A 19,474-nucleotide genomic window follows, 5' to 3' on the forward strand; every position below is an offset into this window, starting at 1 on the left:
TCGTTTTCATCTGGACAGCCCTCTTCCCATCAGCCTCTGACCTCTAGCCTTCCCACCTCTGACCCCAGCCTCTTGCATGCCCCGATCCTTTTTTATAGGAAAAAAGAGGGAAATGTTTGAGCACCCTGTCTTCTGCTTGGCGTCTCAAGTGATGGATTTAACCATCCGTGAGTACCTTCATCATCCTCTCCCCAGTCTCTCTCCTTCTTCTTGTTGTAAGCGCTCTGTCACCTCATCCGCCTTCTGCCTCTTCTCTTCCTTTAGAGATGTTGCTCCTGCCATGCTTGTTTTTATCTGTGCCTTTTGTCTGTGAGAGTGAGTGGGGAGTGCACCAGTCGAGAGATCTGAGCAGTACCACACTGAATCAGTCGGGGTCTTTTTTTAGTACCATCTGTTTGTGATGGACATGAATGAGCAGTCTGGTCTGTAAGCTTCTTTCTTTTGGTTGGATGCCCATTCCTTTGACTTGAATGCATTTTTACATTGCTTACATTGTTATCTCCTCCAGTCATTTGGTCTGATCATGTGTCAGTGGTGTGCTGTGCCAAACAGGTAGGCTTTTCTTTCACCGTGACACCACAGATAGTGAAGGAACATCTGTCGACAAAGCTATTGTATGGGGAGGACAGGTCAAGGTGTAGGGTGTATGGATTCCACAGCTCCTATTTGTGTCTCTCAACACAAGTCACTCAGTGTGTCCTGTCTATGATCCTGGCAGCTGTTTGTGTGTCTTACCTGTTTATTATAGTCTGAGCTTTGTCTGTTTGTTAACAAACATCTTATCACTTTTTTAATTTCCAATTTTTTCACAGGCTTATATTTCAGTGTTTCTATGTTTTTATTGTATGTGTTGTGACGTTTGTCTGTTGCCTAGAAACCTCACTCCCTGGAGCTGAAATCGTCCCAGCAGATTCTTTGAAAGGGTCACATGGTGATGAATAACAACTCTGAGCTTTCCCCCCCCTGAAACGTGAAAATAACTCTAGAACCGTGCTAATTCTAAACATCTCTTTATCTTTTCTCTCTCTTTTTCTCGCTGAAGTTGAGAAAGGTCAAAAGGATCAAAAGGATCCAGGTGAACCCATGTTTAGCTTGTGGTTTAGCCACAGTGCACACATACATGCACATGCACACACACAGAGACCTAACCCCTCCACACACATGTATTTTGTGAATAGATACAAAACATCTGCATGTATGCACATAATTTACCTGTAGCACATGTTCCATAGAGTATATTATACACCATTGTAATATACAAACTCATTCAAGTTATCAAATGTCTCTGCATGTTTAAGCATCTCTTTTTACAGTATAAACTAAATACTTGGAGATTGTTTTACTCTATATCATTGCAGATGGTGAAATACTGTTTAGTTTGATCTGGAAATTTTCTTTGCATTTACATTTAGCATTTCTTTGCAGCTTGTATCACAAAACATGTGGCTAAAAAAATAATTGAATCAACATTTTTGCATAAAGAATTATAGAGTAATACAATCTTTTACAAAAAATAAGTCACATATTTGCTTACGTGTTAAAGTCAAAAGGAAAGGAAGGGCATAAGCAGCATTTTAATGTAATCCTCAATATCAACTGGAACACATATTAGCAAACATTTCCACTAAAGATTTTGCTAGTGTCATGTATTACCATATATGATCATACATTAGACATTAGATACTTAAAGGGTCAATTTAACCATATTCCAAAAAAAGAGCAAACAAAGAACGTTTCGTGGTATATAGTCATGCAGATAGTTTTGGTTTTATTGCAACTCACACTTCAACTGCAACTTAACTTTATTGTCCCCAAGCGGAAATTGGTCCTGTATTCCAGTATAACAGAGAAAACACAGATCTAAGTATTAATTATATAAAACATAATAAAAATGTATAAAATCAAAAAGTAAAACCTACCACACAAACCCATATATAATAATTCACAGTACAACCAGCCATTTTCATCCAACCAACAAATAGTTTTAGATATCTGTCACTGAGACTTTTGTCACCACCCGAAACAATTTACATGGCTGGATATGTTTAAAATAATTTCTTTAGCTTGTTTGTCTGATGTTTCTTGTAATTTTGGTGAATCGGCCCTTCAATATTCCACAGTAGTCAGACACATTGGATATCTCCAGCAAAGATATTTTTAAATCTGCTCCCAGTGATCCACATTCACAGGGCATTATGACCACAGAATATATAGTTACTGTGATACAAATCCATGTGATCCATCAATTAGTGTTGATTTAATGTCCCGAAATACAATGCCTTAAGTATTATCTCGAGCCTTTAGATGTCTCAGATTTCCCCTAATGACAAACTTTACTTGACGATGGAAAGCGTAGATTAGGGTTTCTTTAATCTATTTTACAACCAGGACCCCGAAATAGATACATGTTTCCATTTGACTTAAGTAGAAATACCTGAGGAATATTTGAGAAAATGCTACTACTTAGTATAATATTAGTGAAAGCAACAAAAGACCCCCATTTAGAGCTGCAGTGTAAAAAACACTACTGTTTTATATATGTGCTTTTGATTTGTGCAGCCATTCAGTTCCATGTTCAATAACATGCATATCATTCCACATATTCGTACTGTTTGAATAATCCTATTTCATGACGTTTAACTGTCTTATCAGATCATTCTGTCAGCGAAGGTACAAGCATGTAATTTGGAGCTTTTGCAAATTATAGACCGTCTATAAGTGAAAGAGGGCCAAAGCAGTTTAGTGCACAAAACTTAAGTTGATGGCGAATCCAACTCCATCACACTGTAAAAATATTCAATAAAACACACCTGTAATTCATTTAAATGATTGGTTACTAGTTTATTAATTTATGAGATTTATAAGGAATAACCCATTTAAAGCATTGAATAAACCAAACCCATGATGCATTTTGCTGTGTTTTGAGCATAGACTGTAAATAACTTTGAGTCAAGATGGTAGCCTGGAAACCACACAAATCTGCAAGCTCATGGTACATTTGCTCTAGCAGATATGTCTGGCCCCCATCCCATTCCGGCAGATTTTCAGCTGCCCAGGCCCTAGGCGGACCAATCACAACCATTTATCTCACATGGGGCGGGTTTAGGACAATGTCTTACAGAGGAGTGTCATGCTTGAATGTAGTTACCAAATGTAACTAGCATTCTCCGTCCATCGCAATGCACCAGGCTCACAAAACTCAGATCAAACTGTCACACCAGGCGGTGCTGATCAATACTGTAGGAATCAAGATTCTGTTACTGTATTGCCTATTTCTTGCCTCAAATGTTTTCAGAAACACATTTTTGTGTACTGTTCAGAAATTATTACTAATACTACTGTACTATTTGAGAAGGTTTGTGACCAAGCAGCAATTTCTTTTCCTGCTTCATAACGGACCAAGCACCACCCTAACTTGCATGTGTGGCTCAGAGCTACGTCCTTTCGTTGCTCTAAATGGCTGTAGGTCTATTCAGTTGTGTCTAGCGGCATTTTGGTTCACGACTGATGAAAATTGACATTCATCTGCACATTTGCAAATATGTCTGGTGATGCCAGACGAAATATTCTATGACATGCTTCAAGAAAGTAATTTTGTTTAGTATTTTAAAAATCCACACATATATAGATGAAATTATTGTTACCTTTTTAAATTCCACTCTATAGCAATATAAGTAGTGAGTAAAACTAAGATTTCTAGTCACTAATACAGTAGAGTAGACCAATATTTGGATAGGAATTGAAAATCTTAAGTTAATTTAATGGAAAACTTTAAACAGAAGTAATTAATTATTTTTACTGTGTGTGTTCATTGAGTGACAGCTCCTTATACAGATGGCTTATTTGGTACCGCTTCACAATATGCATGTTTTTGATGCCACATTGCACCTCCATCTCAACGCCACTATTGTTGTGCCTGATACTCTTCCAACTTAAATCTGACATTCCTACAAACACATTAGTTATGTTGCTTTATGTCATGCAGCCCAAAATGCAAATAAAGGAGAACACATTTTTACTTGTTATGAGGGTATGGTAGATAAACATCACAGTGTAAGCGCTGTGTTTATACTTTTATTAAGCGGTCAAAAATATAGAGAGGAAAAATCTTTTGAATAGTCATAAAAAATCCCCCTGGAATCCTTCTCTGTGCTTGACTAACCATTACATCCCTCATCCTCATCCTTTTGTCTCAGAGAACGTAGGCCGCTTAGTCACGCCTGCCAAAAAGCTGGAGGAAACAATTCGCCTGGCGGAGTTAGTCATAGAGGTCCTCCAGCAGAACCAGGAACACCATGCGGAGGTGAGTGAGAACCCTCTCCTCCTCTCCTCCTCAAAACACTTTCCCTCTATACTCTCACTCTTATCTCACTCCGCCCCTCAGCAGGGAGTTAGTCTTATCACTAGTCTTCTATAAATAAAGCTGCTTTCATCTATGGGTAACTAAAAAATGTAATTTAGGAGAGCTCTAATTGGTGTTCAACAGACCAAGGCTACATGGAATCAGAGCGCCGTGTTTAAGCAGAGACTGTAAATTATACATGAAATGATATAATGTTTGCAGTTCTTTCCTCTGTTTACAGCTCATTCCTCAGTGTTGCAATGTTACATAAGCCATTGAAAGCGTTGAAAAATCTTAATATTTTATATAGTCAAGTATAAACAGGAGGCAGGAAGGTAAACAGAATGTAAACAGAAGGCAAGGACGTACAACCTCTGCGTTCTCTTAAAATTGTAAAGGGTTCCTTTTGGCACAATTAGAAGACAAAATAGCAAGTGGTGGAAGAAGTACTCAAATACTTTACTTAAGTAAATGTACAAATACAACAAAGTAGTAATACACCATTAAAACATCCTGCATTCAAAATCCTACTTAAAGGGGCTGTACTTGAAATACTGAATAAAGAAGTGGGCGGGGATTGCCTCCAAACGACTTTCACAGACCATTCCCCAATATGTAAAATACCGACTCTTTGCCACCCTTACTGTCTGATACTGCACACAAGGCACTCACATGCACTCACATGCACTAACATGCGTGCATGGCCGGACCGGCTATCAAAACAAAGAACAAGAACAGAGAAGCTTGAATTACAACACACACAGAGGGAGTGTGACTTCATTCTCTGCTCAGGATGCCATTACTCCACTAGTTTGCTGCTATATTAATGTTCTGAATGTCGAATACAGAACCTTTTAGGTAGAAGTACAGAACTAAGTATCAAAAGTAAAAGGGTATGTTCCAGAGAAAATAAGTGATATATCATATATATATACTGGGAAGTTTAGAGGGGAAGTTCAATCACATCTAAAACATTCTTTTTTGTAAGGGTTTGCAAGCAAAACAAGGTTTAAAGGACTAGTTTAATCTATAACAATGCATTGTTTTAAAAGCTTTTCATATGTTTCATGTATGCAAAATCTATAACTATAACTATAGCAGTCAGATAATGTAATGTAAAAAGTTCAATATTTCTCTCTGAAATGCAGTAACTTCTAATTTTACTTCTAAAGTAGCATTTCCACCACTGAAAATATTTATTTATTGCATCCTGTTTGCTGCTATAAACATTGAGCTGGTAGGAAAGCATGATGATCATGTTGTGTAGATCTGAAGGTGATCCAGTGTGATCTTAGAATATACAGATAAAGCAGATTTATTGTATCTCTCTGAATATGCTTGACAGGCGGCAGTCACAAGTTCTGGAGATCAATCGGTACAGTATTTTTATTTATTTTTCCTCTTCAGTCCCCATCACGACCCCCCTGTATGGCATGTGCGCCACTATGGCAAGAGGCACTTTTTCTAGGCAGAGAATGATCTCATAGATACTGTAGCAATGGGTGGGTTTTAGGCATAGGAGTGAGAGCAAACATGTTTATAAATTAAAAGGCACTGTAGCTTGCACAACATAATTGTGATCATAAAGCATGTTCATCGGGCCATAAAGAGGTTTCCTTTCTCTCCAAGCATGCTGAACCAGCAAATTTCCCAAAGTATGCTCCATGTGAACCTTTTGAAGTTTGATCCACCATAAACATTTGTTTCCCCTCCATCCAACTATTAATTTCACAGTCCGCACTTGTTCAAGCATTACTTCCCCAGCTTCTTCTCTTCCATCCCTATCTGCTGTCTATTCTTAGTTTAAAAACCCCTTTTAAGAGAAATGCCTCAAAAATACATTATTGTTCTGTACATCTTCCTGTGATCTCACTGTCATATGATTGGTGACTGTCCAAGCAGGGAAAAGAGGTATGTAGTAAAGTTGAATGAGAAACTCCCATAATGCTTTGTGCATGTCCAGTAGATGATGCCACCTCTCCTTCCCCCTCAGCATCAGTACACTCCCTCAAGATTGATCCCTTGACACGGTTGCATTGTTAGCACCATAGTCTGTCTGGCTGAACATTGGGTCTTCCCTAGAGCTTTCAGGGTCCTGTATGTGTCCCTTAACCTCTATCAAAGGTTGGAGGCCACTCCGCCTGGCGACCTTTGAGCATTTTCCCGTCCCTCATCTGTTGGAAACCTTTGCAGTCCTTCCCTTTAATGCCTCCCCCCATCCACAATGAGAGTATGTTTCCTTGAATGTGATGGAGAAGAGCTTTGTTTGCTGCCTGTTTCTCTAATACTAGAACTGTCAAGCATTTTTTAATTTGGGGAATGGACAGGTAAGTAGACAGGTAAGTCAGGTTTGACTGCCATTGTGGTGGTGAAGCCAAATGGGAAAATAACAGAAAAATGGTAAAAGAAATAAAGCATGCGGCATAATTTGTAAAGACCGAGCTTAATTTATTAAACTTGGCAACATGTTAGTCTGAATGATAAGCAAATAAGCCAAGCCAAGACTGCCAGCAAAGCAACTACTGTACTCCTGCTGTCAAAGGATGAGGAAATCCTGACTGTGCTAGAAAACGGTCAGCTGAATCTCAGACTTACTTAACTAATTGGAACGAACACACTCCAACACTAGAGCTGCTGTGTGCTGCAGTCTTTGGTGTGCCTAGTCGAAGATGTGCATGAGTCACATTCGCATCTAGCGGGCTATGGGTTTGATAGTGATGTGAATGGTGGACCCCATCAGAGAGAAAAGCATGCATGGAGCTCAACATTTGCATGATAACCTACTGTGTGATTATTTTTGCTTACATATACACTTCTTTACTTACAATGAATTCCATGTTTAAGTCCTAATCAATAAGAGCAGTGAATTACATCTCTATGAGTATGCAATGGGAAAAACACACACACACACACACACACACACACACACACACACACACACACACACACACACACACGCCACTGTTCTTTTTATCAAAGATGATACAGATTACACAAACCAGATATAACGTGCAAAATAATGAGCTGTAGAGGTGCTGGTATAGGTGGTTTCATATTTTATGGGACAAACAGAGAATTATCAGTCTTCTCATCTAACTCTTGGCAACAAAGCGAATAAGCATATTTCCCAAAATGTTGAATACATTAACAAAACATTGAGCATACACACATTAAGTGGTATTTCCATTTAAGACCCGTTGAGCTCCACTTGTGTGTATTATTCTCTCCTTCCTTGTCTTTTGTCCTTGCATCATCTTATCTCTTAACTGGAGCCTATGTTCACCTGTTTGCTTTCCCTCGTGCTGTGTCTCTAGGCGTTTGCATGGTGGACAGACCTCATGGTGGAACATGCAGAAAACTTCCTTGCCCTCTATGCCATCGACATGGATGCCGCTCTGGAGATCCAGTCCCCTGAGAGCTGGGACAGTTTCCCCCTGTTCCAGCTGCTCAACGACTTCCTCCGGACAGACTGTAAGCTCCTACATTTATTTTGTAGACACTTAAGGTGTTTTTATGCCTTAACGAAGACACTAATGTCTTTCTGTCACTGTCCCTTTTTTTTTTTACACAGATCATCTGTGCAATGGAAAGTTCCACAAACACCTTCAGGATCTGTATGCTCCTCTGGTGGTTAGATATGTGGATCTGATGGAGTCCTCCATAGCACAGTCAATTCACAAGGGATTTGAGCGAGAGTCCTGGGAGCCTGTAAAGTAAGGAGCCTCTGTCTTTATAGCTAGGCTGTAGGATGGTTGGCGATGCAAGGCTTTTATATTCCGATGACAGACTGACGGAGGCGCGGAGGCTGAGAAATCTGGGAGAGCAGCTGTAATGTTCACCCAGGCTTCCTGTAGGTTCACTTTTAAAGATTGAGCCAAGTGTGGGCTGAATAACCTATTTTTCCTCTGAAAGAAATGGGTTATTTATTCTGAAAATAGTCTTTGACTAATGTATATGTCTTAGCAATTTCTCTCCGACACATTGCGGTCAGGGCAACACCTAATATCTCTATTTTGTTTTGTGAACTAACCTTCATATCGTGTGCTTTGACATGTTGCCAGAAACAAAAGGGCCTCCAATATGTTATGTTGCTGTTATAATTTATTTGTTGTGGCGTTCACACTTTTGCATTTTTTATTGCAAAGATTATATTTAAGATTTATTAAGGTTTTGATCTTTATTTTTGTTTATTCTTTTCAGTATTAAGTTGCTTCTCCCTGTCATTGCATTTAATACAGTATATGTGTGCATCCTGAGCCATCTTTACTCTGTAGGTCTTTGTATAATGTGCGTCTTTGACTATTACTGTCAGTCTTGTTTATGTGTGCAACTGTATGTTCCTGTCTTCACCTAATTTCAGATTTTATGTTACTTTTATAATGAGTGTTACATGGCTTTCTGCAACTCCCACACCACTGTTATGGATTCTTTTTTTCTTTTTGTCTGTCTTTTCTGCAGGAGTTTAACAAGTAATCTGCCCAATGTGAATCTACCAAATGTGAACCTCCAAATTCCCAAAGTACCAAATCTGCCAGTGCCAGTAGCAGGACTATCAGTTAACCTTCCACAAATGCCTAGCTTTTCTACCCCGTCTTGGATGGCTGCTATATATGACTCTGAGTGTGTATTCAACTAGTTTACTTTAGAAATATTAAGCAAGCAGAGACTGCCTTGGTATGAAGATGCCCTCAGCCAAAGATCATTCAAAAATTAAACATTTAAAAAATAAATGTACAGCAAAATTTCTTCTGTATGACTCTCACTTGATAAGAAATGTTGAATGAGATGAATTTCACTATGTTGTGAAATATGATGTCTCTTCTGTAAATACTCAATGAAGATGTCCATGTTCATGCCAAGGGCACTCTGAGAGGTGTTAGAGTAGATGGGGTTCTGCTTTCTGAAATGAGAAATGCTCTCATTTGCATCAACATGCATGCCGTTGAGCTGAGGTGTGGAGATACAGGCCAAAACAATATGCATATTTCAATGTAATATATTGCTCCAAGGCTATTTTGAAACATTTGTAAGTCAAGATCACCATTCTACAAGAAATGTAATTACCCAGCGTTGCTTTAGTGATTTTTAGTGCACTGTAGATCGTACATGGCCTTAGATTCATCTCTGACCTTGACCACCTGCTAGTAGTCTGATTGGGAAAGAAGATAATGGTTTGGATTGGAGATGATAGCACGAAGAGGCTGGGCGGCTGGTGTTCAGACATCTTCCTCTCCGTTTTATCACCTCCCCTCCCGACTCCACATTTTCCTGCAGTACTTTCCCAATGAGCTCTACTCAGGATACCCTAAAAGGTCTGCATGGTTTGTTTAGTAATTCTTCCAGGGACCCCACCAGCCTGGGGACATGGATGTTGAGAGAGGGCCTGTGATGAATTTGGAGATTTCTTGGTGTGGAAACAGACCCGGCCCCTGAATGCCATTTTTACATGCCCTCCCTCACTCCTCCATTCCCTACTCCTTTGTCTTGACACAGTGTGATAAGCTGCTATATCTGCAGTGACTTTACCTGCATGTGACCACTTCACATCCCTATCAATAATCATACTCTACAGCATGGTTATTGAATTGTTACAGTAAATCCTGCTCACTCCTTTTCACCCATACACTGACTGTTCAGAAACACTTGAATTAAGACAGATATTTGGACGAACCAGTCAGTATATGGTCGGAGTATAATTTGGCTGTGTTTAGGTGTGGGGGAACAGCATCCTCCTCTGCACCTGCCACAATACCCCTCTGACCCCCTCTCTCCAGCAGGGTGACCTTTGTTTTCTGACCTGTGTGTGTGTGTGTGTGTGTGTGTGTGTGTGTGTGTGTGTTTTTGGGTCGATGGCAGTAATGGCTCCGGGACGTCGGAGGACCTCTTTTGGAAACTAGACGCCCTCCAGACTTTCATCAGGGACCTGCACTGGCCTGAGGAGGAGTTTGCCAAACACCTTGAGAGTCGCATCCAGCTCATGTCGAGCAACATGATCGAGAACTGCGTCAAGCGGTGCGTTGTATGTTTATGCATGAGAAGAAGACAGACTGACAGAAACATAAATGCTTAGAGGCACCAAATGTTGAGAATGAACTCTTTACTGAATATTTTATATTATATTGCATATACAGTAAATATTTAACTTGCATTGCAGCACAAGGATGGCATTTGAGTCCAAGCTGACAAAGAGCAGCAAGTCCACAGATTTCCGCATTTCTCCACCATTATGCACCATGTTCAACGTGATGGTGGATGCCAAGGACCAATCAGCTAAATTGTGCGCAATGGAGATGGGCCAAGAGGTAAAAACTTTACCTGGGACAGTGACTTAATGTTGATAAATGACAAGTTAGTTAGTATATTTAGTTTTTTATTTGCAAAAAGAAAAGGATCTGTTGAATTGATGTTTTGTTAAAACTTTTTTGCAGAAACAGTACCACACCCAAATAGACGAGCTGATTGAGGAAAGTGTGAAAGACATGATCCAACTTCTGGTTGCAAAGGTGCGACTATATATCAACTGTGACATGTATTATTTATTTATTTATTATTAGTTATTACAAGTTAGGATTTTATAGAGATGGTGATCTCAGTCTGTCTGCGGGTCGGTCCAGCACTTTGGTTCTGACTGAAGTATCTCAACAAATATTCGATGGAGTGCCATGAATTTTGTCATGAGAGAGTATGAATCCCAATGATAATTTTTTGCTTATTCTGTGAAATATCTCCACATCTACTGGACTTGGCACTAAACTGTACAGACATTCATGGCAGATGATGAATCCTCTTACTTTTCATGAAAAGGTTGCCATGAAACGTGCTACACACATTTACGTCCCTCTCAGGATGAATTGTAATGACTTTGGTGATCTCCACCTTTTCATCTAGTGCCATTAGGTCAAAATTTCAATTTCTCCAATACAATTAATGACTAAATATCTGCAAAACTACTGACATTCCCATCAGCCTCAGCTGTACTTTTTATTTATTGCTAATTTAAAGATGTGAATATGGAAGAAACATTATACCTGCTCAACATCAGCTGTATAGCACTGCGATTGTGAGCATGTTAGCATACTCACGTTAGCAGTGCTGCTAGCATGGCTGTAGACTCTTACTCTTATTAAATTGTTGATGAATCCGGTTCCTTCTGTCGTTTCTCAGTTTGTTGCCATTCTGGAGAGCGTGTTGGCTAAGATTTCCAGATATGATGAAGGCACTCTCTTCTCTTCATTCCTCTCATTCACGGTGAGATGAAGCTTCTTTATTCAGTCCCTCACTGCCTTATTGACCTTAATGGGCTGTTTCAGTAACATTTAGGGCTAGTTATCAAACCATAATACTTTTTGGATATTGACCGAAATGTGTCCGTCGAGTATTTTAGCTGGCATTAAGTGCTTCCTCCGTATTGTACTGTTCTGTACTTTTTTGTTTGATCCCTTCTTTATTTTTCAAATATTTCAAATTTTATTTTCAAAAAGGGATTTGTAGAAAAACATATTTATTTATTGTAAAAGTATTGCTTTTGGAATCAAAACTCAGATATCATATCTGCACTAGTATTGAAACATGTAAAAAGATAGCCAGCCCTAATGATATTAATAGTAATTAAAATGTTCTTATATAAACTATCAGCCTGTTTGACAATTTTGTTCTGATTTCAGGTGAAAGCTGCCTCTAAATATGTGGATGTACCTGTAAGTGCAATAACACCCTACCTCCCTGTGTGCTCATGAGCGTGTGTGTATACCTGATACAGTTGAACAAGTTACTTTGTTTTAATCATCAAGAGTGTTTCTTTCCTGCCGTGTTTGCTTATTCCTCTCAAAAGCCCAACCCTGTTCTGTTTTTGTTTTACAGAAACCTGGAATGGACGTGGCCGATGGCTATGTGACCTTTGTGCGCCACTCTCAGGATATCCTTCGTGATAAGGTCAATGAGGAGGTGTATATAGAAAGGTTATTTGATGTAAGTAAGATGCCGTCTCCTCCTCACAAGAAGGGAGGGGCCTTCCAAAATGTGGCAAAACAACAGGGCAGAGAGGGATAAGTCCCATTTTGAGAGCAGGAAATGTATTTCAGCCTAGCAGAAGAGGCTTTTCTGATCCTCTATCCCTCTTGACTTCTTTCTTTCTTTCTGTCTCTCCTCTCTCTGAACCTTAGCTGCTGCCCTCTGCATTCTGGTGTGCGTTGCCACAGTGCTTTTGGGCCTTTGTGTATTAAAAAAAGGAAACTTTTATTTACAAAGAGTCCATAAAAGCATCCTCAAAAAGGATTATCGGAAGCAGTGCTCTCGGGAAAGAACAGAAATATCCATAGTGATCACATACAAGCACACCAACTTGTATATATTTTTTTAGCTCACCACTGTGCTTTGAGATACTTTCCACATAAAGCATGTCAGCCTCCTTAATAAATGACACTCAGCCCTCTTGGCCTCAGTCCAAAGTGGACCACCCATGCATGTTTCTCTATGATCTGAAAATGCTTGGTGAAGGATGCACTGCTGGAAGGGCCAGGGTGACATAATGATGTCAAACTCTGAGGCTGACATGTCATATACCCATAGTCTGTTAGAGCAGTGGTTCCCAACCTGTGGGTCAAGACTCCACTAAGGGGTCACAAGATAAATATGAAGGGTCATGAAATGATTTACAGGATATGAAAAGAAGAAGAAAAACATTTCTGTTACATTAATAAACAATTATATTAGAAACAATTAATCATTGTGTGAAAATGTCCAGTTCCAGCTTCTCTCCTGGGAGAATTTGCTGCTGAATTTCCTGGTGCAACAGCCTGCAGGACTCTAAAATGAAGCAGTTTGAGAACAAAACATCACTCTAGTTGAATAATTTACAGTTTATAGAAATATACATCCTGTGTTATGGGGGGTTATGAGCAAGCATGACATTGCTATAAAAGGTTGGGAACCAGTGTGTTAGAGGGTGAAGAGAGCACTGTCTTACAAAAACATAATCCTAATGGGATACATTGACAGTAATGTGTCCTCCATGTGTGATTCGAACGACACATAATGCTGTGATGTGTGTGCTTCATGTCATTCAGAAACTATTTGTTAAGACCTGTGTCTCTACAGGTTTGTGACAGTTTTGTATGTTTGACAGATTCTCAGTTTTGTGAGGCAGTGACGTGAAGTTTTTATGTCAGGGAGATACACAGAAATCTCCCTTTGGTTTTATATTTTTGTGTCTGGCTGTAGAAGCCGGTTGTGTCCGATAAATATGATTTTTGTTTTTTGTTTCGGAGTGAGGAGTGATGGTGTTGTGAAGTGGGTCTGCGTTTTCCACACTAGCTCCCCTGTCTCCGTCTGTGTTGTCAGTTTTACTAGTGTGGAGTTTTTCCCCTCGTGTCCTCTGTGTGGCCCCAAAGTGCAGTGAAATCCTACTCAGCACTGTCACGTTAAATTCTCCTGAAGATTTCTCAAGCTGTGAATGTTTTCGTTTTTAGCATTTTAAACTATACTTCAGTTCAAGGATGTCTATGTTTTTCGCTTTCATTTAAATGCATTTCAATCCATCCATTTGCATGCATGTGAAAAACAGTTCCTAGATGTTGCAAAGGCTCTACTTTATCTCTCTTTCTTTCACTAATTAATTTCAATCCTTTTTATCTCCTCTTTTCTGATTAACACCATTCCTGCTGCCTCCTCTATTCAAAAAGTGGCACTTATCTCTAGTGTTGCGTTGCGTTGTTTTATCACATTATGTTGGTTGGCATGATTTTAGAGTCAAATAATCTTCCTGTGTACATCTTCTAGCATGACCCTCCTCTTCAGAGCTCTGCCTCATTTGCACATACAGCAGTCGTCCTTAGCACGTACTCTGCCACCCACCCACCTGCGAGGTCTGCATGCACTGCACGCTCAACTCGACTGTGAAGTGGACAGGCATCTGCATATCCGGCCTCGAGTTAAAACCTTTCAACCATTTACCTAATCTTAATCTTCCAATAAACCTCGACTCAAAACTAAACCTCACCAACCAAACAAATTAGATCCTCCCACTTCTGTCTGGCCGAAGAAACCCTTTTTCTGCGTTCCTGCCTACTCACATGTTTAAAGTTGACTTATTTTTCTTGAAATTGGAGGCGTGACAACTGTTTCTATAATATATAGGGTGCTGTTCTCTTGTAACTTTAAACTTTAAAGAGTACGGGAAACTGCCACCCAAAGCAATGTAGAGAAAAAGGTACAAGAAAATAGCACCGCTGCTCCCTGCCTGCTAACCATTTACTCACTCTCATTTTATTTTTATTTTGCTAATGAACTCGTGTCACTTGTAGTTTTCTATCTTCAGTTTAGGAGCTTGGAGTTTCTACTTGAATACATGATAAATAAAGGCTAAGTAATTGCCTTTAATAATTGAAGGGCCATGCAGCTTTTACAAAATATTGACTCAGAGAACATTTTACTATTTCAAAGGGTAATTACAGTTTGAGACAGATAAATCTGTCAATGCTTTATGACTTCCCTCGGTTTTATTACTTTCTTTAAGTAGCAGTAGTATCAGTGCTCTGAGTATTTCTTCTAATTACTCTTTTTAGTTCTTCAGAGTGCTAGAAATGCAGTTTGTGTGGATGTCACACTCGCCGTGTGCCTGTGTTTGTGTGCGTGTGTGTGTGTGTGTGTGTGTGTGTGTGTGTGTGTGTGTGTGTGTGTGTGTTGGCAACATCTACTGAAACAAACAGTGAGGCCCAAATTCAAGAAAATCTTTAATTTAGTAGATATCATTTAATTAGATTAAATTTGTCATTACGGTCAAATTGTAATTGGACCAATTTCCATATTTAATTCCTAAATATCTCAGTGAATAGGTAAGGCTGAGAGTATAGATATGTCTGTGTTCAATGAATGTAAAGGCCCTGAAAACCTTTTTTTATCAATCAGCTTCTTACTATGAGTGATGCAGACCTACATTAAAGAAACGGTTTGACATTTTGGGAAATAGGCTTATTCACTTTGTTGTTAGATGAGAAGATAGATACCACTCTTATGTTTTTCTGCTCAATATGAAGCTTCAACCAGGAGACGGAGATGCTAAGCTTAGCACAAAGACTGGAAATAGCTATCCTGACTACCAGCACCTTTTAAAGGGGTGATTGAATGCAAAACCGATTTTACATTGTCATAGTTGAATAATGACAGTTTAGTGGGTAACTAGGACATACATAGAATCTCAAAATCCCATTGACACCATAGTCTCTATCTTTGTCACGCCCAAATATTAACATAGGCCACTAACTGATCTGAGGTCAGTTAGTCTTCTAAATCTAGGTCGCGCAAATCTCAGACACTTTTTACATTGTTCTCCTGCTCTTGCATTACTAAATTCACTTCTGAGACTTTTATGCGAGAAATCAACTATGTAGAGGTCAAAAATGGGCCGTTTTACGAAAATTGATGGCTAATTGCAAATTTTGTCCGACTGTGTCGCAGTTCAGCAGGAGCTCAGCAGGCTACCTGACAGCGGCCGGTGCTGCCTCGCCGCCCGGCATGTCCTACTTCATAGACCCCGGCTCGCTGTGAGCTAGCTGGATCTCCGTCACGAAGGGAAGCCCGCGGCGCTCCATACACGCGCAAAGTCCCCGGTTCTGGATTACTGGACTACAAAATGCCGAGGCCCTGATGGAGCTCCAGGGCCTGCAGCTAGCCGCGATTCATAGGATTGAAGGGACAGTAGCAGCTAACAAAATCCCTAATGTTCACAAAAATGCATTAAATTGAAATCGGACACCATAGTTAGCTTTATAAGACCTTGGGGTGGATGTTATGTAAGTGGCGTGACGAAATTCAAACTGTAAATATACTTTAATTATGCCGAAAGTGAAGCTAACTAGCCACGATCTGTAAACATAGGATTGGAGGGACAGTAGCAGATAACGTAATCCCTAATGTTCACAAAAATGCATTAAATTGAAATCGGACACCATAGTAAGCTTTATAAGACCTTGGGATACATGTTATGTAAGTGGCGTGACGAAATTCAAACTGTAAATATACGAAAGTTATGCTGAAAGTGTAGCAACGATCTTCCCCCATAGGATTAAATGGGACACATAGCCCCGGTCGTCCAGTAACCGAGAACCGGTGACTTTCACTGGGTATGGAGGTTGGCACTTTCTCGTCAGACTGTGTGGAGCTCCTAAAGCCAATTTTCGTAAAATGGCCCATATTTGAGCTTTATATAGATGATTTCTCGCTTAAAAAAGTCTCAGAAGTGAATTTAATAACGAAATAGCCCGACAAACAATGTATATCTGCAGTGTCTGAAATATGAGACCTGCTGTCTCGTCTCCAATCTGTTTCTATGGGATTCGCTCAAACCAATCAGTCCGCAGCTCATCTAAATATTCATGAGCATACCATATTTGAAAGAAAAGCTCTTGTTCCAAATAGAGCCATATTCACAGGGTAGTTAAGGGCCTAATAAAATAGCATTCGGGCAATTTTCTGCCCAACCAATGTTACATACCCTATTAGGAGACCTTAAGGAACAGTGTAAATACCCTATATAATCACTCAATCACCCCTTTAAAGCTCACTAATTAACATGCTATATCTTGTTTCTTTAATTTGTTCGAGAACGTAAAAATAATAATTCAACATTTTGTGCTATTTATATGCTACAGGATTTCAAGGCTAGGCAGTTACTACCTGGAGTTTCTTCCTTTAAGTTTGTATGAATTAATAAAATATAACTCTGTATAAAAAGCTATATGTTAATTAATGAGCTTTAGAGGTGCCAGTAGGCAGATAGAGGACAGAGCCAGGCTAGCTTTTTCCAGTCTGTATGCTAAGCTAAGCAAAAGACATGAGAGGGGTGTTGGTCTCTTCATTTAACCCTCAATAAGAAAGGGAATGAATGTATTTTCCAAAATAACTGACCTAACTATAACTAAGTCCTCTAACTCACAATTTTCTGCCAAACTTAGAACAAAAGAGATTTGTGAGAACAGTCATACAGAAAGCAACTTAGCTTAATTTTTGAATGTTACATTCTTCATACAAATACCTAAGGATGTGTTTTTTTTCCAAGTTATAGAGGAATTTATTTTGAAACCAAGTTTTCAGGGGCTTTAACAGCACTAGATAAAGATAGAAGGCAAACATAGTAGAGAACTTTTTTTTTCCTAAATTTGAAAAGCATGATAAAAAGAAACAGCTTGTCATTCTTTTTAGCTAATAAGATTTGTTTATTTTGAATATGACTTCATTCTCACATTTATGCAGCCTGTTAACTTGCATTGATTGCTGACTCATGAAATGCAGGGATGTCTGTCTTATGAAGTCGGACTCAACATTAATCCTCCCTAACTGGTGTATATACTGTACACATGTAATAAAGCTGCGATCCGGTTTTATTGAAGTGATGCTTGAATACACACACAGGGGTGCTTGAAAGTTAATGTTATTGTCATACACTTGTACATGTTGAGTTGTAGTTCTTTATGTGTGTCGTAAAGGTTAGTTTTATGTCATGATGTCTTGAGTATGTGTGTGAGTGTGTGTTTTGCTGGAGAGTGTTGTGTTTATGTGTTTCAGCAATGGTACACTGCCACCATGAACCTGCTGGGGACCTGGCTCACTGAACGCATGGATCAGCAGCTCCACGTCTACCAGCTAAAGATCCTCATCAGGATTACAAAGGTAAGACAGGAAACACCTGTCAGGGGGATCAAACACCCAGAATTGTTTGCACCCACACTGTGCTGATGTATCTCTGTCCTCCTGTAGAAAAAGTACCGGGACTTTCGCCTGCAGGGTGTCCTCGATTCCACCCTGAACAGTAAGATGTACGATACGGTGCGCAACAGGCTGACCGTGGAGGAGGCCACTGCTTCAGTGAGGGAAGGAGGCATGCAGGGCATCTCCATGAAGGACAGCGACGAGGAGGATGAAGAGGACGACTAGAGCCCATACACTGACACTCCAACCCTCACCCCGACCCCCTTTCACACTTTTGACTTTAGCCTGGTTACCGATGCATGTACCAACTCAGATAGCCACTCTAGGACCTCTTTGTCAGATCTAAATGCCTATGAAGGAACTATTAAATATAAAAAAATAGTACTTATACTGAGGAAATCTAAATAAAAATGTTGAAAAATAACCATGATTGGCAGATTAGCTGTGTCATGATAAAGATAGCACCTATCTTTGATTCATTCATTTCTAAATTCATTTCTATGTGTTACTAAGCAATATGGAGAACCATTTGTTTGACAATGTTGAGTGAGATAAATAGGTGTGTCCCTGTCCAATGCAATCCTATATGGCGCTTATTTGTCGTATTCTACATTCATTAATGGTACATTGTCGTGATGATGAGTGTGGACCCTTTTTTCTTCGTCTTGTCTGTTTTTAAGTGAATGCCAACTGCTTCAAACTGAAAATAAACCTCTGTATTTGTTTACGGCTGTTGCAGATACACTGTTGTCTACTCACTGTTATTAACATTAACAACAGTAAGTCCAGACCTGCATTTTTATCATGTGTCAATGCTATGTGATCTTATCTCAATTACTAATTAGACACGATTCAACAGGAATCATGAACTTCAACGAGTGGTTATTCTAGAGATGCAATATTCTCATAGCTCCGTTTTGATAACTTGGGAGATTCTATTTTTATTTTAACATTAAAAGGCCTTGAAACAGGTTCTATTTTAATTGAGTTGCACTTTTACAGAGAAAAGAGCAAAATAGTTTTTTTTATTAAAAAAAAAAAAAAGTTGGTCTGTCCTTGTTCTGTAATTGTGTAGAATGAGATGTCTGGCATTTGTTTGGGTCTCACTGTTGTTTTGTATATATTATATAAATATATATATAAATATAAAATGCTGTACATTGCATTCTGAGCCATCGCTGCATGCCTGTGGGTTCCCACCCTCCCCAAACGCTTTCTGTTTTCTGTGTGAATTAGCTGGTGGATTCGTTCTTGCTTTTGCCTTATGAAAGCCAACAGTTGTAATATGCAAGAGCTGTGGCCTCTAAATAAAAATTACTGTACATGTGCATCTGCTGTCATGTTTACTAGCTGCATGTCCACCTGAGACACAATTATAGACACACTGAACTGTACTGGAACAGTTTGGCAGTGGTGGAAATTAACTAA

The 19,474-nt window shown here is 39.4% G+C and overlaps 1 protein-coding gene across 17 annotated transcripts in view; it reads left to right on the top strand.

Annotated features, from left to right (window-relative positions):
* The window catches only part of cadpsb (Ca2+-dependent activator protein for secretion b), a 66,410-nt gene extending 47,034 nt beyond the window's left edge, over positions 1–19,376 (top strand). For 4 of the 17 annotated variants that reach the window (XM_036002235.1, XM_036002238.1, XM_036002244.1 and 1 more), the window contains 15 exons: positions 99–167; positions 4,197–4,303; positions 5,688–5,717; positions 6,245–6,253; positions 7,657–7,813; positions 7,914–8,055; positions 8,801–8,962; positions 10,199–10,354; positions 10,497–10,644; positions 10,771–10,845; positions 11,507–11,590; positions 12,007–12,039; positions 12,203–12,310; positions 17,903–18,007; positions 18,095–19,376. In XM_036002235.1, coding sequence (XP_035858128.1) covers positions 99–167; positions 4,197–4,303; positions 5,688–5,717; positions 6,245–6,253; positions 7,657–7,813; positions 7,914–8,055; positions 8,801–8,962; positions 10,199–10,354; positions 10,497–10,644; positions 10,771–10,845; positions 11,507–11,590; positions 12,007–12,039; positions 12,203–12,310; positions 17,903–18,007; positions 18,095–18,271 — 1,562 coding nt within the window. In that variant the 3' untranslated portion in view covers positions 18,272–19,376. Of the gene's footprint in view, positions 1–98; positions 168–1,042; positions 1,076–4,196; positions 4,304–5,687; positions 5,718–6,244; positions 6,254–7,656; positions 7,814–7,913; positions 8,056–8,800; positions 8,963–10,198; positions 10,355–10,496; positions 10,645–10,770; positions 10,846–11,506; positions 11,591–12,006; positions 12,040–12,202; positions 12,311–17,902; positions 18,008–18,094 lie in introns of all 17 variants that reach the window. The other 13 variants (XM_036002243.1, XM_031287707.2, XM_031287708.2 and 10 more) reach the window with 8 other exon arrangements.
* The last annotated feature ends 98 nt before the right edge of the window (positions 19,377–19,474 follow it).

This window comes from Sander lucioperca, chromosome 6, assembly GCF_008315115.2.
Source record: "Sander lucioperca isolate FBNREF2018 chromosome 6, SLUC_FBN_1.2, whole genome shotgun sequence".
NCBI classification, from domain to species: Eukaryota; Metazoa; Chordata; class Actinopteri; order Perciformes; family Percidae; genus Sander; species Sander lucioperca.